The 24,517-nt window shown below is 40.2% G+C and overlaps 4 protein-coding genes across 6 annotated transcripts in view; 3 read left to right on the top strand and 1 right to left on the bottom strand.

Moving 5' to 3' along the window:
• Positions 1 to 4,088, top strand: part of rer1 (retention in endoplasmic reticulum sorting receptor 1) — an 11,732-nt gene extending 7,644 nt beyond the window's left edge. The window contains exons 6-8 of one of the 2 annotated variants that reach the window (XM_088408458.1): positions 1 to 12; positions 1,931 to 1,985; positions 3,590 to 4,088. The exon at positions 1 to 12 is cut by the window's left edge and continues 124 nt beyond it. In XM_088408458.1, the coding sequence (XP_088264584.1) occupies positions 1 to 12; positions 1,931 to 1,985; positions 3,590 to 3,600 (78 nt within the window). In that variant the 3' untranslated portion in view covers positions 3,601 to 4,088. Of the gene's footprint in view, positions 13 to 1,930 lie in introns of both variants that reach the window. The other variant, XM_088408457.1, reaches the window with a different exon arrangement.
• A 684-nt stretch (positions 4,089 to 4,772) lies between these two features.
• tas1r2.2 (taste receptor, type 1, member 2, tandem duplicate 2) lies at positions 4,773 to 10,521 on the top strand. The gene is made up of 6 exons (XM_088408043.1): positions 4,773 to 4,942; positions 5,097 to 5,403; positions 6,738 to 7,463; positions 7,756 to 7,962; positions 8,115 to 8,235; positions 8,974 to 10,521. Exons 1-6 carry the CDS (start codon positions 4,773 to 4,775, stop codon positions 9,900 to 9,902), a joined length of 2,460 nt encoding a protein of 819 aa, XP_088264169.1. The 3' UTR covers positions 9,903 to 10,521.
• Positions 10,522 to 17,027: 6,506 nt separating this feature from the next.
• Positions 17,028 to 18,288, top strand: hes3 (hes family bHLH transcription factor 3). The gene is made up of 4 exons (XM_088409197.1): positions 17,028 to 17,127; positions 17,209 to 17,304; positions 17,696 to 17,777; positions 17,858 to 18,288. Exons 1-4 carry the CDS (start codon positions 17,074 to 17,076, stop codon positions 18,286 to 18,288), a joined length of 663 nt encoding a protein of 220 aa, XP_088265323.1. The 5' UTR covers positions 17,028 to 17,073.
• A 1,125-nt stretch (positions 18,289 to 19,413) lies between these two features.
• gpr153 (G protein-coupled receptor 153) overlaps positions 19,414 to 24,517 on the bottom strand; it is a 37,846-nt gene continuing 32,742 nt past the window's right edge. For both annotated transcript variants that reach the window (XM_088408380.1, XM_088408382.1), the window contains exon 6: positions 19,414 to 24,291. In XM_088408380.1, coding sequence (XP_088264506.1) covers positions 23,530 to 24,291 — 762 coding nt within the window. In that variant the 3' untranslated portion in view covers positions 19,414 to 23,529. The remainder of the gene's footprint in view (positions 24,292 to 24,517) is intronic.

Below are 24,517 nucleotides of genomic sequence, written 5' to 3'. Positions count from 1 at the left end.
AGGCAGATCAAGGTAAAAAGACAACCACAGGCTGACACACTCACAATATGCCTAAAAGTTAGAATGTTTTGTGTCGATTACACAGGCATTGTATTTTTTTGTTATAAAAGAGCAGATCATTGTATTTCAACGAAACGTACATAAGAAGTCTTAAAAAAGCATGGACAGCTATGTTGTCACAGATATAAAATGTTAGTTTTCTTAATTAAAAGATGCTACTGCACATGCGCTCACCTATGACAAGATCATGTTCGCAAACTGAAGCGACGTTCATAAGTCGAGGTTCCGCTATACTTTAATCCTCATTGTACATACTGCAGTCCTCAACTTCAATTCATAATTATGGTGGTCAATTTTAGAATTGATTTGGTCTTAGTCTGAAAATGTAGGTGGAAGGAAATGACATTGCTCAACCTCAAACTGAAAAAGTGACGTTGCCAAGGGGGAGCGTAATTAATTATGTCTCTGCATGTAATGCCTATGTTATGAGCTCCGTCAAATAACACCTACTCTGGATACCATGGTATGGTGAAAACATTCAAATTACACTTTGCGAGTTAAAATCAACTTTCAAAAATTCAACGGAAGTTTGAATATCAATGCTTTATATGCACAAGTGTAAGATTTAAAGGCGCTGTGCATTCTTGGTATCTGCGAGTGTTTGAATGTGTATACTTGTACTTATGCCTAATCGAAGGGGTCAGGAGTAAGAGTTTGGCATTATGAGTCTAATTGGGTAGACTGAATGGTATTCTTCAAACTGATTCCTTTACCCCAGAAACATTTTCACTTGTTGTCGATATTGGAACACCAACCACGCAAACTCCACAAACATTACTAAATTTGACTACTATACGTTTATTGTGAACTGCTCTAACGAACACTCCGTAATTTTCTCTTTCAAGGATTGTCTTGTTTAGATAAATGTATATTAAGTGCATATTTTGGGTGGTTTGCTTGTTATAAGTAAGGTCCTATCGATTTAGAATATTTTTTAGGCTAATGGCAAATTTGGCGAAAAAAATACTGATTACGAATTAATCGGCGGGTTAATTTTCAAAATTAGAGTGAATAAAAGGTCTTTCCTCCCAATGCATTTCAATAGGTGTCAATTACCAGTATATCCAGATTTCCACTCCTCACAGACCAGCCTGGTATCTAGTTTCTGCAAATAGCAGAGGGTCATATTGCTTAAAAGAAGAAAAGCTTTGTTGTTTGGTTCACAGAATGCATTGCGTGATGCAATTTTTGTAGATATGAGGGCATTGATTCTTGTTAGATGTGCTTGGGTTACTAGTAGTTGAAGGGGTGTCATATTCAATACATTTAAACGTAATTATTGCTGCACTACGTATTTTATGATTTTGTTTTTCTTTAACAAACTGATTTAAAATTGGGCGTAAAGTAGTGGCATCCAGGACGATTCTTTGCGCAATTTCCTTGCATTGCCAATATTAACATTGTTTCTAAAAATTAACACTTGGTTTGTTTATTATTACATGTTCGCACAAGAATTTAAAAAATATATATCATGATTGTATTCATGGATACACAATGTTATGCTCTGGATTTATGCATTTGTAGTAAATAAAGGCACCACTGTTATTAGTTGTAGACAACTGCAGTAAATGGTTCAAGTTCATGAAGGTAAAAAGTTAAAATAATCAGCAACTATCGGCCATTTGGCCGACGATTGAAGGGCCGTAATGAGCAGATTTCATCAATCGGTCCTTCGTTGTGATTAGGATTAGGATTGTTTTTCCCAGATTATTTTATGTCTTGAAGACTGCTGAATTAGTATGGCTTTTTTTGATGAACCGCTTCCTGACTGGCATTTTTTCTGATTATTTTATGTCTTGAAGACTGCTGAATTAGTATGGATTTTTTTAATGACCGCTTCCTGACTGGCATTTTTTCTGTTTTTCCGCAGCATATGATCAAGTATCGGTACCTACCATTCACACATGGGAAGAGGACATACAAAGGCAAGGAAGACACAGGGAAACCTTTTGCTAGTTAAAACATCCACTTCCCTTTGTCCTTTACCATTCACAGTCCATGGAGAGACAGGGGCTAAGTTTGTAAGGGGGCAGTTACATAATATAAAAAAGACCATTTTTGATCCACGTTTGAAAGTGTTGTGAGAGCATACAAACGGTGCAGATCAAAGTCTGAAAGTGTTGCCTTTCTTCGCTAGAATTCTTGGGGAGTGCTTTAGCAGGCTCGAAACCTACATCGATATTTGGCCAACATTTGTTAGTAGCTAGTAAAACTCGGTGCTGCCTTTTGCCTCTTAAAGCCCACTGCTTATATCCGAGGTCACCGAGAACCGCAGTGAAAAAATACTCACTGCAATTTCAGATCATTAACCCCCTCCCCAACCTCATGTTAGCCCCCCACCCCATGTTTTTTTGATTATTGTGTCAGCAAATTATTTGTTTATGCGATTGGCCATTATCACATGCTTCCAGTAAAGGAGGTGACAAACCGTTTGTTAAATTGAACAATTCCATCTGCTAAAATATTATGCTCCTAATCGGAAATATATCGGAATGACAGTCCTTGGAGTTAAATTTGGATTAGTAGTGTTTCATTTGAATCCACACTCATGTCTAAAAGTCAGACCTGTTTCACCTCTGCTCAAATGAATCCACACAGTTGGTGGAAGACATCAATTGACTTTTTTCAGTTATCGATTGATTTCACACATATGTTGAAATGCAATCCACTCACTACGTCATTGGATGCGTATGTAAGCGACACGCATTTTAGCTTGAAACGGCCAGTCCATGAATTTGCTTTCCCTGAGCCTCGTCACTCAAATGCAGTTTGTAACGTAATGACCTCTACTCCAGCATCTCTGCATCGGTGTTTGACTCCATTTAGGATTGGTTTTATAATCAATGAATCAATGTGAAGGGAGGTTGGGAATGTGTTGATGTCAACTGTCTGTGGGGCCCTGCCATATTTTTTGAGTGCAAGGGAGTCTTTGGGGAAGCAAAACTCATTCCTGAAACTGTTTCAAAGCCTTGGTGCCATTCACGCTGGTCAACATGTTTTTTTTTTTTTTTTGTATTTTTGTAATCAGAGATAAATGTACTCTTTTCCGGATTTATTTTTTTTCGCTGATTCGAAATCTGCCCTCATTCTTTTCTCTAGCACATCAGGATTTCATAGTAGTAATAATGATAAACCAAAAATTATAGTCTGTCATTTCGTGATATATTTCTTAATACTGTAGTTGAATTAATTAATTAAGGGTTTAGGTCAGCAAAAGGTGGATTTTTCTTTCTGAAACATCATAGTGATAAAATTACAACGCATGGTCACATCCACATTGTGCAAGCTTTTATACGTCAAACAAAAATGAAAATATTCCACAAACCAGATTTGCTAGAAAAAGGTAAAAAGTTTTTTCTAATGGGCATCAAAACACACTGACAAAGAAGTCATCTTTGAATAAAATTTGCTGTTGACCAGTGAAATTATTGTAGACTAGGTCTTGAACTCAATGATTGCCTGTTCTTTAAAAAAAAAAAAAAAAAAAAGTGAAGTCATTCCAAGCAATTTGTTGTTCTTTCTTTTGCAGAGGAAACATAAGAACACTGGGACTTTTATTAAGTGAAATGGAAGAAGTGGGGGGGCAATCACTTTTTTTTTCTTTTATATATAATATATATATATATATATATATATAAAATAATCAATCTCCTGGAAGCTCTTGCCCTTACTGAATTCTGGTCAACATTGTTGCAAGGGAACAAAACCTATTTCCTGTAAAACGTTGCTTTCAAAGGGTTGTTGAAAAGATGTGTACATATATATATATATCTTTAAATATGACTTTTGAAATTTTATTTTTTTTTCCTTTCAACCGTTATAGATATAAATTTACCAGAGTTGAATGAATTTCAGTTGAAATTGTGAACAGAAAAACAGAACTGGTCGATTGGGTTCTTGATTTGATGCATTCAATCTGTTGATCATGACCTGCATGTTATTTTTTGTGTGTAACTCAAGACTTGGTTTTAATAACTTCAATGTACTTTTTTTTCACTTCCACTGCTATTAAAAAGATGTCCCTTGAACTGGTTCTAAGATATGTGCTTCTCTATTTAATTTTTGCTGTAGTTTTTTCCCCAAACTGCATTGTACTGGCATCAATCTTCTACTTATTTGAAAATAAAGGATAAGGGTCGTATTTCTATCAATTCTAGACTAATCTGTGAGACCACTTCCTATAAATCCAAATGTTGTGGTACCAGTCCCGATGGGAGAAACTGGAGTAGTTCTCCTTGGGGGGGGGTGCTTGCAAATCATTTGTGTTGGCGCGCAGCACATTTGTAAGTGTGTGTGACGTGAGTGACCAGTTGAGTAATGCATTTGCTTATGACGTTTTGTGTCCCTTTACATCCCTAAATATAAGTGCCGCTGCTGTTCCCAGCTTACTACAAGATTGTTTGAAATAAAATAAAGGAGAAAGAAACAGCATATCGCGATTACATTTTTTTACTAAAGTTATTTAACCGCGTAGTGTCGCGTTTGCTGAAATTGTTTTCAACAGCGACCCAGTTTCTCTAGCCGTTCCAGATTCTTTTTGCATACAGATTTGTGAATCGCTCAACCTTATCAGATACAAAAGCCAATCTTCGTCATGCATTACAAAGTACATGGAAATGCTCGCATGTAGTCTAGCCATTAGAAGCATCAAGTTACATTTTAGAAGCTGTGGAGTAAACCGAGAGGTTACTCCAACGATGGTAACGAAAAGAATGAGACGTTTCCTTTTCTCTTTATATATGATGAGATATGTTTTACACACTTGGTCTCAGTGCAGCTCACAGTTCAACTTGAATGGAGATTATCTGATAGGTGGACTTTTTGACATTCACTCAAGTGTCTCGGACATCCACGAGAGACCAGAAGCCATTCACTGCTCCAGGTGAGGTCTCATCTCTAAACGGTAGGCGCGTTGTGGAAACCAGTAATCACGCCTTTGTGTGTCTGGAGTACATCATGTTACCCAATGTTTGAGTTTGATTAAAATGTTAGCAAGCAGTATCAAGCTGGACCTAATCATTTTCTTCACCTTCCAGGCAAGCCTTCAGTCCGTCAAGTTATCGTCGGTTTCAGCTGATGCGATTCTCCGTCGAGCAGATAAATAACTCGAGCCGCCTTTTGCCCAATGTGTCTCTGGGCTACAAGATATTTGACCATTGCTCAATTTCAAAAAATTTTCCCGGTATTTTCGACCTCATTTCAGCCAACGGTTTGATCCGACCTTGGCGTGGAGAACACCTGCACCTGTCCGCAGCCTCGAAAATGGTCGGAGTGGTGGGCCCGTATACAAGCACCGACACGCTGACTGTAGCGCCGCTTTTCATGATGGATCTCATTCCACTGGTGACGATACAATTATTGTACTCAGTATATCTGTTGAGTCATTGTAATGGTTTGGCGCCATTTTGGGATGCTGCACCAGTCTAAAAATGACTTTCTCAGTTGGCTGTCATCTTTTGAAGCTACTGATATTTTTACCAGATGATAATGCGCTTTGACAATTTACAAAATGTAATTTTAACTTATAGTGACTAGAAGTAGTTTTGGCAGACGTGTTTGCACTTATTTAGTGCTGCTATAACTGTTTAATTTTGAGAGTCATTGCTTGCTTTTCACACAAAACAAGATTTGCATAAAAGGCGCTTTGCAGTAATGATGGCCGCCTTTCACAATACGTATCAAAAATGCACTAAAACTTGTTAAGATGTAGCAAAGACACTACACCAGTGTCGTATCTTAAGTATTATGCCTTTTGGCCAGAAAACAGGCTGTGGGTTAATCATCAAATGGGGTGGAGTCTAACCTCAAGAGAACTACTGATGTCTGCAATCGTTTTATTTCTCCACTATGGATTTACAAATAATCTCCACAGTCATCCGTTTCGAGATAGTCGTTAAATAAAAGGTCACATTCCTCGTACGTGTGCTTTGTAATCCAAATGTAGACGGATTAAGGAGAAAAAGTCCACCATGCGATGAATATTATGCGATTCCACAAAATCTTGAGTTTCATCTTTCAATGCTGCGTATTGTCTATGGCGCCCTTATTTTTATAAGCTTCGATTACAGTTTGACCTTATTAGCTACTGGAAAATGAAAGTCAAGACCTTTTGAGGCGGTTGTTTTTGCAGAAATCCCTAAATGGACATCTCTATTGACAATTCATAGTAGCAAGGGTATTGCGAGATTTGCTGGAGAAATGGGGTCTAATCGAGAGATTTGCGAGGGAAATTGCTCATCGCGGAACACGAGAGAAAATCAGCACTTTCTTTGCATGAATTGGGAGTTGGCTTATGCTAAATGTGCGCTGACCGGCGTAACGATTCCACACTTTTAAGTTGGTATGAGAAATATTTTACCAAGCTTAAAAAAGAAAACATTGCTCATGTCAGTCCTAGCAAAGGCTGAGTGGAAATAGAGTACAGGAAGCCTAGACTCTAGAGTGATTTTTGATGTGATGATTCTGATACAGGTGATTGATTCTCAGCGCCAAAAAGAGCTTGACTTTAAATTCTTGAGATGATACGAGTACATGCAAGGAAAGAACAGTGATCCTTGGTAGGCTGCCTAGCAAAAGATAAGACTACTGAAAATCATTGATTTTGTTTGTTGAAGTTGATGTCGTTGGCTGTTAATCATGACAGAAAACTGACAACTTCTCTGTTACCCATTCGACAGGTCAGCTACGGAGCTGCCAGCTCAGACTTTTCCGAAAAAGCGAAATATTCATCTTTCCTGCGCACGGTGCATTCCAATAAAGACAGCGTTAAAGTGATTGTAGCCATGATGGAGCACTTCGAATGGGAATGGGTGGCCTTCATCAACAGCGATGACGCTTATGGCAGTGACGGTTTGGCGCTCTTCAGGAAAATGATTGCAGACACAAACATTTGTCTGGCCCTCACGATGGATCTCGACGTAAACTCCAATCACTCTGAAATGTTCCAAAATATCGAGATGCAGCGAGTAACGACAATTGTCGTTTTTGCTCCCAAATTGCTGGCCGAGGCTCTCGTTGAGGCGGCCGTACGCATGGGTGTCACCGACAAGGTGTGGCTCGCGGTCGACACCTGGTCCTTAAGTGAGAAACTGCCCAAGTTAAAAGGCATCCGGAATATCGGAACGGTACTGGGGGTGTCTCAACCTGTTTTGACCATACCTGGTTTCGCTGAATTTCTCCTCGCCTCCCAGAGCCAAGCTCAATGTCGCCATGCAGAGGAGCTCCGGTTTTGCAATCAGATTTGCAACTGCTCCAGTCTGAGCGCGCAGGATATCATTTCTATGGACCCGTCCTATTCTTTTTCTGTTTATTCGGCCGTGTATGCAATCGCCCATGCCTTACACAACGTCTTGCGGTGCCGGAAGGATGCATGCCAAGGAAATATTCCAGTCTTTCCCTACGAGGTGGGTGGTATTTTAATCGTTTTGACCTGCGCGCTTTCAGAACGTCTCCATAATAATCTTCGCAACGTTGTTTTTGTCGCGTTTCTTCCTTGAGATTACGACATAAAGGTACAGGTTTACCGTGTTTCAAATAATTACTCTGAATCGGCGATGTATCGAAATCCTCTGCAGAGGAAAAACGACAACCAATTTTCCTTTCGCAATTATATTTTCTACAGCGGGAGTGGCTTGCCCGCATTTCAAATCCAGAGTGCATTCTGTACTGTGTGTGAAGTCCCCGTCTCTCTCTCAGGTTCTGGTGGAGCTGAAGAAGTCAAACTTTACGCTGCTAAACCAGCGCATTCAATTTGATGAGCACGGGGACCCCAATTTTGGATCTTATTACATTGTTTTCTGGAACAAGAGTGGTGATGTAGAGGAGATAGGAAACTATGAATTTCGGTCATCTGTCAGCTTTGCCATTGACGAGACCAAAATTCACTGGCATGGGAACATGAAGGTAGGTGATTTCTTGTTCGTTTCCAATCATGTTTAATGACTTTTTTTGTCTAGTCTGTTTTGTTTTCCGAGAGGGTTACAGTTAGGAACTAGGAATTACCGAATGAAGCAAGGTCTCCTATGAAGCTGCTACGTGCCCTTTGACATGTGCAGGTGCCAACATCACAATGCTCTCAAAAATGCCCTGTTGGATTTGCAAAGAAGCAAGATGGAATTCACAAGTGTTGCTTCACCTGTGAAGAATGTCCTAATGGAACCTATATCAACATCACAAGTAAGTACCTCTTAACGGATGACGGCCATCTCAGGAAGTTCAGGAAAATATACGGAATTTCCAGGACAGCAGTGTCTGCCTTAACGAGATAGTGCTTAGCTCAGCATCGCAGTTCTGTTATTAAAAGAGCTTCTTCTCTCTCATGATATTAACATGGTTGCAATACAATATACCGTTGAATTTTCATGGTGTTTTATTTTTTGTTTAGTATTATATTTCTTATCCAGACCTCATTGGCTAGAAGGCAGGGTTTGATTTTGAAGGCTTCTAGGGCCATTTTCGAATATATGCGCTTATGATATGCTGTTTCATTCAAAATGTTGATAGCAGTATGAAAAATGAGCAACTCCCCTTGATTGTGAGCCAGTGCTTATTCTCAAGCAACAACTCCTGGATCTTCTTGTTTCAGAGCTATTGTAACTTTAATTAGAGTCAACGTGTATGTCTCAGCTCAACTTTTTTTAATCAAGCACTTTGAAAACACCCATTGCTGTTACAAAGTGTTGGACATGACACTTAAAGCACAATATACTGTAAATGAATAAGTAAATAAATAAATTAGTCATTGAAATTTCGAGCACAGCCCTCACCTCTTTTCTTTGTTAGATCATGTGACATTAGCAAGCTGAGCCGTGACCGGTCGTTAGTTGAGCCCTGAGCGACTCTGGTGCGGTTTTCAGTTGGCAGCAGGTGGCAAAATGGCAGCCGCCTTTTTGACCGCTTTGGTTTCCACCTCAGAGGATGCATACACGTGTGTGGACTGCAAGGAGACAGAGTGGTCATCAAAAGCCAGCACATCTTGCACCCTGCGAGATGTGGAGTACGTCTCATTTGAGGACAACTCCGCTATAATGATCTTCGCTGCGACCTTGCTCTTACTGGGCCTGGGCGTCGCCGTGTGTGTTATTTTTGCCCTCAACTACAACACGCCGGTCGTCAGGTCTGCCGGCGGCTACATGTGCTTCCTCATTTTGGGCTCCCTCAGTCTGAGCAGCCTGAGTATCGTCTTCTTTTTCGGCAAGCCTTCCGTTTTCTCATGCGTCTTTCGCTTCCTGCCCTTTTCGCTGCTTTTCTCCTTGTGCCTTGCGTGTTTTGTTGTGCGTGCTTTCCAGATTGTTTGCATTTTTAAAATGGCCGCAAAGTTTCCAAAACTACACAGCTGGTGGATGAAATACCACGGTCAGTGGCTCGTGGTCATGGGGACGTTTGTAACGCAGTGCATCATGAATTCCGTTAGCTTTTGCATCGCCACCCCCAAGCCGTACAATGAGACGACGTGGTATCAGGACAAGATCATACTGAGCTGCGAAATTCATGTCAAGGCAGTCACTGGTCCAACATTTTTGCTGTTGTGTTTGTGCACCCTCTGCTTCATTTTCTCTTACATGGGGAAGGACCTCCCCAAAAATTACAACGAGGCCAAAGCAATAACTTTCTGCTTGCTCCTGTTGATCCTCACCTGGATTGTCTTTGTGACTATTTGTATGCTTTATAGGGGCAAGTTCATTCAAAGCCTGAATGCTCTGGCAGTGCTTTCCAGTCTATATGCCTTCCTTTTATGGTATTTTCTCCCAAAATGTTACATCATCATATTTCAACCACACAAAAACACGCCACAGTACTTCCAAGGTATAATCCAGAACTACACCAAAACAATTAGCCAGTAGCATGCACTGATTGCTACAAATAAATACTGTTTTACCTTTTAACCTATTCCGGTTGGTCCAGAAAATGGTGATTGTTTTTTTTTCTTTCTTTTTTTTAGGATGTTGGCTTACCTTTTCCAATGCCTTTGAGATAAAACACCCAAAATTTGTTTCAGTATGGCCTTTCAGATTGTGTTTAAGAGATTACACTAAAATATTGAATCCTTAAGCCTAAAGGATACCTTAAGGCTTAAGGTATACAGAAAACGTGACTCATCCATCGGGTTTGCAGTATCAGCCCAAGAGCGCGTCAATCGTCAGTTGAGCAGCAGGGGGCAGTGCTGCGTCAAATGCTAGCCCCGTCCTGTGACTTAAAACAGGCACATTTTTCTGTTAAAGGGGAAAAGGCAAGCCAAAATTAAAAACATCTGCACTATAATAAGTTATATGCGGCCCCACTAGTCTAAATATTGTACTAAGATTAGTTAATAAACTAAATCCACTTATTTTATTAGCATTCCTTTTGCCATTTGCTGAAAACTGAAAATGACACAGTGTCAACAGCACCGGTGATGAACAATCATGGCCCAGCTTGCTAAGGTCACATGACCAAACAAGACAGACTTCCACTTTAATTGTATTACCCCCAAACCATAATTTATCAGAAGACTGTCTTATGACTAGTGGGCCACATAGAACATATTGCAACTATATTTCTTCATGTCCATTTTTTCACGATCACATCAAATTTTCCGCAGAAATGCATTTCCTTCTCATGCTTCTTTAGACTATTCCTTGTACTCTTGGCGCATTTGCAGAGTTAAGGAAAATAAGCTACGCTGTAAAGTGGAGAAAATGAGAAAATTTGTTTTTTTTTTCAGTGGCACTTTAAAATAGCGTTCACACGGAAGCATTTTTTTCAGTCTTTTTTACAGCGAGACCAAATGTAACACAAAACTGCAAGAGACAAATGCGCTTGCTAGTTGGAGTAGCAATGCAGTCATTGTCAGCCAAGGAGGATACTGTAGAAGCGGCACGACTGATACATTTCATTAGAGTACAACGCTGTATTATAAATGTTGATAGATCACTTCAAATAACAACACTGGTTTCGCAACCATACATTTTATGTGGGTGACGAATTGGCATTTGATTTTGTGAATGTTTTTTTTTTCATTATTATTATTTTTAAATGATGTAGCCTAGCTGTGTTCAGAAGTGTTTTAAGCATGTGGCACTATTGCCACGAGTTTCTCCATCCTAATCTCCTAAATAAATACATGAATAACTTGCCTTTTTTCGTGTATTTGTCTATCTTAATCGGATGGATGGATGGATGGATGGATGGATGGATGGATGGATGGATGGATGGATGGATGGATGGATGGATGGATGGATGGATGGATGGATAGATGGATGGATGGATGGATGGATGGATGGATGGATGGATGGATGGATGGATGGATGGATGGATGGATGGATGGATGGATGGACATTGCTGATTACATTACTGATTAGTGATTACATTGCATTGGTAGATTATGAATTTCCAACACCCCCCTCATTTTCTCTAGCCGGTTATCCTCACTTACCAACAATAAAATACCGCGAATTACGCATGCAGTCCCTGTTAGACCGAAAGGCTGCTCCACCTTAAAAGCCCTCTAAAAGGGCGGAAAGGCTTTTCCTCGGGGGTAGGCGATCTGTCCTGTGGTTCAATTGGGATTTTCTTGCTGCTATTTACTCCTACTGGACGTGAAGAAAAGGAGGATGAACCGTGAAACTAGGAACGAATTGCTAAATGGTGTCACTCAGCATGGCATATGGCGCCGTGGGGGGGGGTGCAGCTCAATGCTGACACCAACAAATTGACGATTTCATACCGATTTCCACTCATCCGCCGCACACGTTGCTTAAGTTGCTTAACGTGGCTTAATTTAGCGGGCACGGGTTGGCAGCACATTATCATACCATAAACTGCATTTTGTTTGACTCATACTTCTCGTTGAGCCAGCGGAAGCGTGCCTGGCACTTAACGTTGGATCGAAACGAATCTCTGCTAAGGCGTATCTCTACTATACATGCCGCATACTCTTGCCATAAAGTTTCTTTTGTATTCATTTCATATATGGAAAACCTATTGGGATTTTATTACATTGGGGCGATTGCGTGCCTTACTCTCACATTTCTCATTTCATTCACGTTTTATAATGTACCTCATATAAATTACGCACACTGCAGTAACGTTTTTGTCGCATTATTTGTGGGCGTTTTGATCAAGGCACAGCAATTCTGCTGCATGCAAGAACACGCTGGCGCCCCCCAAAAAAAGCATAAGAAGCGAGGAAAATCGCAGGAACGCCCCTGTTTCTTTTCAGTTGTACCTTTCAATTTTCCACTTTGCTGAGATAAAGGGGAAACCCTGGGAAATCCTTTGCTGGTAACTGGTCTCTAAACTAAACAATAAGACGCTATAGGTCGCCGCCATGTGGAATTTTTGTGGAGGAGGAAAATCATTCCTAACTTCGTGCTTGATCCAAAGTGACTCTGATGCAGGAGATTGATGGACTCCCCTTTAAAGCAATCGAATCGTCTTTATTGGTTCAATTTTACTGTACGAGTCCTTGTTTAAAACTAACTGAGGGGCTCTATTGTTTAATTGATTTTATAATTCAACATAAGTTTGTGAAAAAAAACCGACTCATATCTTCACGAAATGAATGCATTGGTGCATGTGATTTTAAGTTGCTTTTTCTGTTCGTGCTTATACTCAAAGCGCGTGCAGATTCCGTCGCGCCCTCCGATGTTTTACAAAGACAGTGCACTAAAGGGCTGCTGCTTTATTTACATTCAAATCCCGCTCGATCCTTCCAAGTAAATGGCAGATGTTTTGCAATTCAAGGCGCATCAATACCCATGCGCTTTAGTGTTTAACAATGGCACCCCCTCACTCCACTCGCTCTTTTTTGCCCCCTCTTGTTCTTCACTTGAGGCGCGCACAAAGGCTTCATCCTCCAGCGAGTTATAAAGTTACTTTGCAGTCAGTTCATTTGGGGCCTTGAGAGAACCTTAAGCGATGTTAATGTGCACCTCTGCTCCTTTCATGCGCTCAGCTTTGCACACACAGCCGAAGAGTGGGTATTGTGCGCAAGAAGCAAAGGAAGAACCCTTTAAATAACCCGAGAAGCAGTCCATAGAAATTCATGATGTGCTTTCTTTTTGATGTTTGATCAGAGCCGCTGTCGCGTGGCGTTGCCCCCAAATCCCTTCTCTATATTTGGAATGTATCTATTTTTTTTCATTCCGCTGCATGCACCTGTTAGTGTATACCTGCTTCATTTATTGCACTTGTTGCTCACAACAAAAGCCCTTTGGTCACACCAGCGCAGACTCAAGCGCACCTGAATAGAAGGCGGGAAATTGATTTTCTCCGCTCCTGCTGTGCCAAATAGCAGGCCTGCCCTTGTCTGCATGTTTTAAGACACAGGCCATATATGGGACGTTCCGTGTATGCGTGCGACCATTGGAGAGAAAGAAAGAGTAGACCATGAAATCTTCATGACAATGGTTTGACCGCGGACTTATGGTGCTTTTAGTGTACCCAATGAGACTGGGACGGATGGATGGACGGTTGGCGGGATGGATATTTAATGAATGCCGCTTAACTCCGTTTTATAGAGCGCATGCACGTTCAAATTAAGTTTTTGCTGTTGTAACCAGATTGCAAAATAATCACAACATGTTCCACAATTAATTGAAATGCGATTAATCGCAGTTTTAGTATGTTATACTGGAGATCGCCACAGTTTAGTTGAGTAAAATCTTTGAATTAACGCAAAACCATCAAATGAAAATATACAGTATTTACTTTCCTGGATTTGTAATACATTTCTTCGATGCTTAAATGCGACAATTTCATGTGAAATACAACTGTTGTTGGCATTTTTTTCTTCTAGTCTTCTCAAAATTATTAGTTGAATTCCGCCCTTCGGCACTGTTCTTCGGCAGCGTTTGAGAGGCGAGGAGGCCTCAGATGGTACTAAAGCAGTTTGTTTCACTTTGCAATGTACGCTATTTTCCATTTTTCCAAAGATCCGTTGAGCAACTTTTCAAAGTAAAACTATAAGCAATACAGTTTTTGCTTGGGGTAAATGAGACATGTAAACGTAAGGTCAGCATTTGAGTGTCGATTATTGGCACTTTGTCTAACCATTGACTTGCAAATGTAACTATTTGCACCTCAGAAGAACAAAGTTTATTGCGGTAATAGCATAATCGCCTCACTAATTGTTGCTAACAAGTCTTCCAATAGTCCAATTCTCTCAGCGGCTCAGTCAGAGCCCCCGTCAGCACGGCTCCGCATGACAAAGGTCCCAAAAGGTTACTGAATAACCCGAGGCTCAAAGGGGGTCATCTTCGCGAGAGCTGCGCGCTTTTTATAAACATACACTTAACTTGTCGTTTAATGGCAATGCAGTCTCGCTTCCAACTGGGACACAAGTTTTTCCTTGCGCCATTCTCATGGATAAACGATGACATGGAGACTTTGAAGTGGGGTGCAGGGAAACACTTTAGCAAGCTTATTGCCTCGTCTCTTTCCTACTTTGCATGCTCTTTTAATAGGAGCGCTTCTTGTTAGCTCTCCTGTTGGAGAAGCAACACTAATTGGAATTAAAGCGAATAATAAGCGAGGCGATGTCAACTCTGTGACAGAAGAACAGGACAGAGCTCGCCACGGTGCCGTGTCCAAAGCAAGCGTGAAAACTGCCCTAATGTGACGTGGAGAATGGACAAAAGACACCACAGAGCTGCCTCGGAACGTAGCACCTTTGCCAGATTTCATACCTATTACGCGCATCACTGTTGCATGAAATGTGTGCCCGATGCAATTATGCGGTGGATTTTACGCAATTAATGTTCTTCTTTTACTATAGGACACGCGCCGTTTACATAGCCGTAACGTGGACGTGACAATAAAGTTATGCAACCAATGTAGCAGGCGTGAGTTAACAAATATTGTGACGCTTAATTTTTGTATCTGACAAGAGTAAAATGTTTATTCAAGTTGCCTGACATAAAAAAAAAATCGGAAAAAACACATTTCAGAGTTTTGGGCCTAATTTAGAAGGATATAGTCGTGCTTTATTACTATCGGCATGGACAAAATTTTAAAGATATTCTACGAATAGTACCTTAACAGTTTTTTTTAACACAATTTGAAAGAAATAAACAGTGAACGCGTTTTACTGTCCCAACCCCCCAAAATGTAAGATACCTACATTTGCAGGGTTAGTATGTATTTAGTTATTCTTTTAATTGGCTTGTTTGTTCACAAAATACAAAATCTACAATAAAACATTTTACAAATTTTTACCCATTTTTTACCTTTAAGTTAAAACGTCTGGATAAAACAGGAAACATTATGATTTGTTTGTAAAGTAAATCTGTACGCCAAAAATCGTACCTTGAGAAAAAAGACTTGTCAAACAATTTGGTTAGAGACGTAAAAGTCACAAATTAACGAAAGAGGGCGAGTATTGCAGGGAAAGATTTGGAAATTGGTCTAATAGTCGCCTTTTCATTTTAGTCAAAACTTATGAAGACTTGGACAAATTTAACCACACTATACTAACAGGAGGTGTACTTTTATTGTTTTCTTGTGGTAAAGATCTCAGGAATGAAGTGCGTAAGGCAAATCTTTAATGCAATCCATGCACCCCCATGCGTCCCCGTTTTGTTTTGTTTTTCCTATATGGTACTGCAGTAAGTGTTCATTGACATGTCGCGTGACCCTCATCATGCGCCGACCGAAGCCTCCCCCCTCACTGCAAGATCCAAAGTGCCTTTTTAAATGGGACTCCACAGTAACTGGTATTGTGTCACAGCTTCATGGAGTACTCGTTCCTACATTCAAATACTCCTTTTAACGTGCGTAAAAGATGCGCAATAGGCTACAAGTGAAGTCCACTTTCCCAAGCCAGCTCCTTTTCTAGGGAGGAGTGTGGAGAATCGCGAAGCGGGGGAGCGGGGACAAGGGGCGGCCCACAATTTTCCTCGGTGCCCCCCAAACCCAAGTACACCCGCAACCTCCACCTTGCAGCCTTCCGTGAAGACAAAAAGTCATGACGCTCAATAGCCGATGAATAGCAGTTTTCTTGCCTACTCTCCTTTGCAATAGTTTAAGACAAATCATTTACTGCGAATCGTCCCAAAATGCTTATGTGATGCGAGCACCTTATTACAGGTGTAATAACAGTGGACCACGCAGTACCATAAAATCGGGATGTGGCGACACGTTGAAAATTACCACGGTGCTGCCTCCGACCTGCTACCGTGAAACTCTCAAATAAAAGAGTCGATGCACGATCAAGCAGAACCACAATCACGGCCAATTGCGAGTCAGTCTTGATTCTGAACGCATCTTTTTATCCCCAAGGATGCTCATGTTGAGTAAAATGGCTTTTGTTTTTATTATGCAGCACAACAAAAGTAAAGTCATGAAAAGGAAGAAGCTATAGACTTAACTCTAGCGCTTCAGCGTCTTCAAAATAAACTATTCATATGTTCAATCGGTATACTGTATATTTATTTTCTACATACACGCAATAAAATGTACAATTATTGTCAAATGTACCCTCACCGCGCCTTTTCTCTTATCCCACAAACATAATTGTATATGCATTATTTTGAAAGTTCTAACTTGTTTATTTTTTGACAGTCATGCTTTTATTTTCTATACCCACATTGTCCAACAAGATAGAACACAACCTCACTATCCAGAAATCTCCTCCCTCGCTAAGATCACGGTGAGTACGCAAATTGCTATTTCGAAATAGAAAAATGTTTTTTTTAATGTTTCTAAGTTAAGTTTAATGACTTCGATGGATGGATGGACTATTTTATTTAAAAAAAAATACATACCCCGAGTGTGTAAAATGACCAAGCAAATCTTATGATCAAGGAGCATGATAATTTTTCGTTTTTTTGCTATTACTATTCTTTGTGTTGGATAGGAGCTTGTTTTTGACCTTCGGGGTATTGGGGGAGTGCTGTGAGTGTGTGTGCGTGTGTGGGAAGGTCGGTGGGGTTGGGGTGCTGTATTGAGATGTTAAGTGGGTGTGTCTATATAATACCACGAGTGGCGCACTTTCTGGCTGCGGAGAAGTAAAGCATTTCTCTTCAAGAAAACAGAATGGTGACCACAACAGACTTTTTAGAAAAGTCCAACTCAATGCCCGCAAATAAGGTATGCCTAAACGCGTTGTTGATGTAAACAATAAGACTGCATTTAGCGAAATCTGCTCATGGTTTTATTTAAATTATGCAGGTATCCAAACCATTGATGGAGAAGAAGCGAAGAGCACGTATCAACAAGTGTTTGGACCAGTTGAAATGTCTTCTGGAGAGCCACTACAGCAGCACCGTAAGCATAAAAGACTTTATCCCATTTTCAAATACTAAACAGTCGCTGCAGTCCAAGAGTCTAAAAAAACATAGTTTTTTCTTAATTAGAAATAGGTATAATTGTATGCATTTTTTACCCTTCAAGCGGACGAGTAATTTCTAATATAGCGTTGTTGTATTGCCTTTGGACAAAAAACTAAAAAGTAAGGAAAACTAACTGCAAATTGCTGAAGGCCAAAATACATTTGTAATTTATATATCACACCCGAAAGCAACACAATTAACTAAAGTGCTGTACAATTAATTAAAACCATAAATAGGTCACACATAAGATGAATATAAAATATTTTTTTAATTATTATTATTCAACTATGCGCGAAATAAAATCAATCTTTTTTCTTTGCTTGCAGATTCGGAAACGCAAACTTGAGAAGGCCGACATCTTGGAGCTCACAGTGAGGCATTTGAAGTACCTTCAGAAATCTCCCATCTGTAAGGCTGCTCATATTAATTTCAAACATTTTACTTTGTCCTATCCAACAAGCACGCTGACGAGTTTTCCGTGTTAGCAGTTGCTTCCACGGGCGAGGAGCTTTCCGATTACCAAAAAGGTTTCCAGAGCTGCTTGTCCAACTTCAAGCACTATTTGCTGGTGGCTGACGCAGTGAGCGACAGAGAGCGCCTCAAGATGGCGCAGTTGCGCATGAAACTAGCGGCCAGCTCCAGCTCCAGCTCCAGCTCCAGAACCACGGATAGCGGCCCAGCCCAAGCAGAGGCACGAAAACCCGCGCCCCACGGCCGCAATGCGACCAAGAGGACCTTGCACAGCAAGTCTCGCTTCCGTGTACAGGGTGAAGATACGCGGAGGCCCCACCAGGCGGGGTCCACGCGGTCTGGCCTGGTCACCGCCCCTACGATACATGCTGAGGAAAAAGCAGCAACTCTCAAGAAACTTCACCCCACAAATACCAGCTTTCATTACACTTTGTGGAGACCTTGGTAGAGACGCAGGAAATGTAACATTCATGGAATCGTTTCTTATTGTTGCATGTTACACTTGGAGGTTCGATTTTGTGAATAAAAGTGACTAAGGCTATTTTCTTGCATCTTTCATTGCTTCACATTCACTACAAATTTCCCACGTTTGGGGACTCCAAACATTTTTGTCCATACCCATAGTTTTTTTTTAGTCTTGCGAGTCCCAGGGAAACAAAAGTTTTCAGAGGTAAAATGAGCACGGAATTATAATAATAGATTTCACCTCTTTTTTTTCGTCGTATTTCAATCACGAACGCGAGTGACGTCACAGATCTGTTTCGGTCGAAGAGCAAAAATGGCAGAAAACTGGACACGTTAAAGCATGGCACAAACTCGAAAGCTGTGAAAACAAGAACTTCTTGTGAAACTTTTAATTTATTTGTTGACAATGTGCCTTATTTTTGTTTATTTATTTTCTTTACGTACCTCGAGTATGTTGTGTTATTCCCGTTGCTTGTCTGTTCGCTCGATTTCGACATTTGCGTGACTGAGTTGTTAGAATGAGTGGCACTTGTAAATAAATAATTTTAAAAAATGGCCGCAAAAGATAAGTGCGCATTAAGAAGCATGCGTGGTAAAGGGCTATCTCTGTATTTCTGCTACATCAGTGCCATGTGAAAGAGTATTCCGAATGGTTGTGGACATATTAACACAGTCATGCGTGCTTGAATTAAAAAAAAATGAGGGCATTCTGCTTTAAAAAAAATGTTTAATGAGTGTTCATAGATCGCAACGATATGTGGTTTCTGAAAAAGAATATAGAATAAATATATTTGTCCATTTTAATAATACCCTTCAGTATTTTTCAGTTTTTGTTAATGTAAATGCCATGTTATTTATTTATTTTTTTTTTTTACAAACAAATCAGTTTTGTGGCAGGCATTTTGCTGGACAGCTAAATGGGTCCTGTTTACGTTGCATAGGCGGGGGATTGGGCGGGAGTTGTGTTGAGAGCCAGTCACCATGAGAAAAGGAAGCGCTGTAGAGTGCCGTGGAGTTGCTAGGTTCACCAGCGGAGTTTATAAGAGGAATAAAACGCAGCCTCTTTGGCTACAATATAGTGCAAGAGATGCAAGTAAAAAGCTCAGACTTGAATAATCTTGTGTTCTGTATTTAATTCTCTCACAATCTTTTTCAAACAATGTCATCATCTACACGAACTCATAACAACAAAATATCATTCAATGACTCATGAATATGCTACAAAATAATATATTCAGATTGTAAATACCCTAAAAGGTCAAAGGTCTATGAAAGGAGAATGTGATTATAACGCAATGGCAATCGTGCACTAATATGGAAGGCAATTAAAACTGAATGAAACCATGTTGATAGAAACAGAAAATAGACAATGTGTGAAATTATTGGATAACGGTTTCATTTAAATCTTGATTACGTGTGCAACTATTGTAAAACGCTTTCATGTAACTCGATGTTAACTACGCTTGCATATATTCACAACATCTTTGCCAGCTGTCATTTTCTATGCTGTTCCCGTTTTTTGCAGACTCAATGTGAACGTATGGGTGGCTTTTCATTGCTATAATATTAAAGCCATGCTACATTTAGTCAGCCTGCAAGTTGTGCAGTGTTTGTCTGTGCTGCTTGACCCTTTTCACACTTTTTATGTGGAAATTAATTATTAGTGCACTATATTGACAACTCTAATATCTAATTCCCTATTCCAAAAGGCAGTGCCTTGCCAACATGATTTGAAACTTAGCTTCATCTTTGTCAGAAGCAGTTTGGGTACCCCCACCATTATAGGCATTACGTCCAACAACCATGTCAGAATTTGAAAATACCATACCACTCAAGTATTTAACTTGGAATGTATGCTTGCACAGTTTGGGAGCAAGTTGTACATCATTACCAAAATGAAAATGGGGAACGCATTCTCTCCACCAAACACAGTGTTTTTAAAATTAAAACTAAATGAGCAGGAAATAAATCTTTCCAGAGACAAAACCTGCTGTACAATAATACAAGGAAAGAATGTGGTTTGTGGGGGGAAAGAAATCCTATAAAGTCCCACTCCTGAATGTAGTGTATATTTCAGCATTTTACAGGTACTGTAACAACATCAAAGGAGATAAAGAAGTATGACAATATTATCTAGATAGAATTCACCTGTGTTTAGGTGCTGGAACAAAACACGTCATCACTGAAAAGTCTGAAATTTGAAAAGTGAAGCATTACCATTTCACAACGACGTATCAGCATGAAAATGGATAGTGAACCCTACTTCTATATTCTTTAGATGTTTGAAACTCTCGGCATTGTACTGTATTTTCAAATATATATTTTTAAATTGGTTAAGACTCCCTCGGTTCTATAGCCTGTTTGTTTTAAATGGCATACACAAATTCCCATTACTTTTCAAAAACATATTCATCTTATGTCACCCCAATGTAACACACAAATATGGTTTCATGTCCAATTTTCATTTGATCGCCCTCTAACCCATGTGTTAAACTTAAGGTCAACGGGCTTGAGCTGGCCGTCCACACCTTCAAAAGAAAATCAAAAATATACACGATGCAGGTTGAAAATATTAAAGCTGTTGAAGCTTATACCATCACATGTTTCTGTTTGCACACACGTAAGCTTTGCTTTGTATTTTGTTCCATATATCTTCCATAAACATAACAACATAAACATAAAATAAGATATGAATTAAATTGTGATGCTGGCATAGAGTTACAACCCAAAAACGTATGTAGTTGATATGCAGCCCCTGAAGGGAAAACATAACAGCAATGACACCATTAAAAACAAGTCTGACACCCCTTTCCATATGGGTGGAAGAACATACTGATTGTAAAATGAAAAAAAAAATCTGGGTATTTGGAAAGTCACTATGAGTTTACATTTTTCATCAACAGACATGTTTTACTTTTTTCAATACAAAATAGTAAGGATGGGTGCGTACCGATATCGAGCATCAGTATCAGGGTGACAGCTGTCCTTATTTCAAGGTATTGGCCATTTTACGGTCAGGAACAAAAAATGACTTATTATAACTATAGAAAATGGCAATTAGTTCGATGTTGTTTGAGAAGAAAAGTGTACAGTATATTGTAATATGTCTTTAAAAATCTCTCCTAGTCTTTTTTGGGAGGGGGGGCATTTTGTGTACTACTAGTGCTATCGGCACTTTGTATCAGTATTGGTGACTACTCAAAAATTGAGTCGTGAAGCTGGTAACTCTCTGGGAGAAATTTACATTGAAATCGCCTGTTGGAACATGCCTTTATAACATATACTGTACAGTATGTATCCCTGATATTCTAATCTTAAGCGAGAAGGACACTTCAAAGTGTCTGTGTGTGTGAGTGCATGTGTGTGTGAGTGTATGTATTTATATATATATATATATATATATATATATATATATATATATATATATATATATATATATATATATATATATATACAGTGTGTGTGTGTGTGTGTATCTATTTATTTATGTATTCATTTATTTATTTGGCTTATTTTATGTGTCCTGTATAATGAAGCTGAGCCACTGTAGAGCGACTGAATTCAATTCAAATTCCCTGAAAAAATAAATGTGTGTATATTGTACAAATACAGAATGTTCAGAGCATCACCATGCTCTTTTGATCCATGATTTCAAACCATTTGCAATTTGTCTATCTATGTCAGCAATGGCAGGCAGAACAATGAATTGCTCTTCCGACAGATAGAAGGAGATACATTATACCTGCATAGCCATTAAAATAACAGAATAAGTCATTGCATCCTGTGGGCATATTATTTTAGCATTCAATTGAAAAAGGCCGGATTTCCGTGTTTTAGGCTGAAGAGCTGAAGCTGTTTACCATTTTTGACTGCTTACTGCAGGTTAAATCAATGTACAGTATTGTAACATTTTTTTATACTTACTGCTTAGAACATATGTATATTAACATTGACCGATTTTTTATAAGGGTGTCACGAAACGTCATTTTTACTTCCGATACAACACCGCTATTGCAGGCTGGATGTTTGTCCATCATACGAATATTGATCGGACTGGATACCAGCAGAAATGATAAATGTTTTTGTTTTTTTCAATTAATTTATTTTAGAAACTATATATTCTAACAAAGAAAATTTGTCAGAAACTTTAACCACACAGCTGACAAGTAGTCTTCATTCACTCTTCCACACGCATAATTGTTTTGATCACATGGGCTATTTGTTTGAAAAAGAGATGCTGCTGGATAGGAGAGCAGGAACGACAATGGGAATGGTCTGCTTATGAGTGAGTGCTAATATCGGAGATTTTGAATGTAAACCTATACGATATAATGGTTCTGGGGGTCAGATATCGAACCAATAGCGACATCAATATCATATCTGTACACCCCTATTTTTTAACCACTGCGACACTGATAAACTGGGGTCAGCATGGTTACTTTTTACCCCTAAATGCTATGTCAAATACTCAACCCAATGTGCCGGGCATCAAAACCTAGCACTGCTACATTTCCTTACTCCTTTTAGCAAACTGTGTTTCCAGTAGTTGGATGTGTGTCATATTTCAGACATGTATGCTTGATTTTTGTTGCGCTGTATCAATTATCATATTTTTTTTATTTTGTTAAATAAACCGTGCAGTGTTCCTTGCACAGTTTCCTTGCATTGCTTGTAAAAATCAAAATTTGCTTTGTTTTAAATGACAGGTCTGCAGGATGAGGTTATCACCAAATTCCATGGGATATAATTAAGCATTCAAGGTTAGGGTAAAGATCTATGTGCAAAAAATAATGACAGCAGTGTTACTCATATACAACTGCTGTAAGTGGCTAAGATATTCAAAGGTAAAACCATAAAATAATTTGGCTGATTATTTCGAGGATGATGTATGAAGGGCTGTAACTGTCTGATTTAATTCATCTTAATTTATCGGTCTGGGCCTAGCAGTTTTGGAAACACTTTGTGTATACCTCTTATGTTACAAAAATACAAGTGCACATCAATTTTCCGAACACCCCTTATAAATGGCATGTAAAATTCATTTCATTTCATTCTTGGCTGAAAGAAATTCCACGTTGACGCTTCAACAGTTTTGCTAGGCCAAAAGAAAAAGGCCGAACGGGAGGGTTAACAGTGAATGCACAGATCTCGAAAAGGCAAGGAAAGTTTGAGTCTGCGATGAAAAAAGGATCGCAATTTAGAGGGCAATGTTGTTTGTGGTGTTTCACGAAGCGGAGCCGAGAGAATCCGAGCGGAAGGTGACGTATTCCGAAGAAGATGCCGAAGGTGTTCTTACAAAATGATTTGTGCCTCCCTTACTCTCCCCCGAGCTTGGCTCCTTTTGCTGGGCCCGGTCGGCCGCTGCACCCGCCCTGAGTGGGGGAGTCCTTCTACTGCCCCCCGTAGGTGAGCCCACCTGACGATCATCTTTCTCAGAACTCCCACGGCCGCCCGTCCCGTCCGACGAGCTACCCCTCGCGTTGCTTTTGTGTTCCCAGAGGCGCCCGAGAGCTTGGGGCTCGCGTTCAAAGTCAGTGAGCGCAAAGTGAGGCAGAAAAACGGCGTGGCGCTCGTACGCGCTCGGGATGAGGGCGACGGTGCAGGATGCGCGGCGCGGGCTCCTCCCGGGGCTCGGCACCGGCGTCTCGTCGATAAAGTTGATGACCTCGTCGCGGCTGAAGCAGCGCGGGTCGTTGTCACGGTAGTCGTAGGCAACGCACCCCGTGCGGGGAAGGTGCTTGAGGGAGTACGTGTCCTCAGAGCGCCGCCGCTTGCGATGGAGGTGACGGTGATGATGATGGTGGCTCTCCTCGTGGTAGGAGACCAGGCTGTTCCTGCGCCTCTCGCGGCGCGGCAAGGTGTAGCTGTAGCGGCCAGTCACTATCATGTCCTCGCTGGAGCCCCACCGCTGAAGGTAGGAGGGGGGAATCCGGTCGCTGGTCCACATGTCGGTTTCGTCGTGGGAGTATCTTCTTGTAGGGGGCACCTGGACGCATGACAGAAAAACAACAACAACAACAACAACAACAAGCGCACCATTCGTGAGTGCGTGGCCACAGGCTGTCCATAAGACACAACAAAAAGACTTTTGTTCTGAAAAGATGTTAGACAACATGTCTTCCAATTCAAACATAGGTGGGAAAACAGAGAACTAGAATATTCGGTGACGGTGACCTCCATTGGTGGCAGGTGGAACAGCACATATTTTTTCT

This window comes from Hippichthys cyanospilos, chromosome 2 (genome assembly GCF_059441005.1).
Source record: "Hippichthys cyanospilos isolate Australia breed blue-spotted pipefish chromosome 2, RoL_Hcya_1.0, whole genome shotgun sequence".
NCBI classification, from domain to species: domain Eukaryota; kingdom Metazoa; phylum Chordata; class Actinopteri; order Syngnathiformes; family Syngnathidae; genus Hippichthys; species Hippichthys cyanospilos.
The sequence above is the reverse complement of the archived record's forward strand: the minus strand, read 5'-3'. Positions and strand labels throughout refer to the sequence as shown.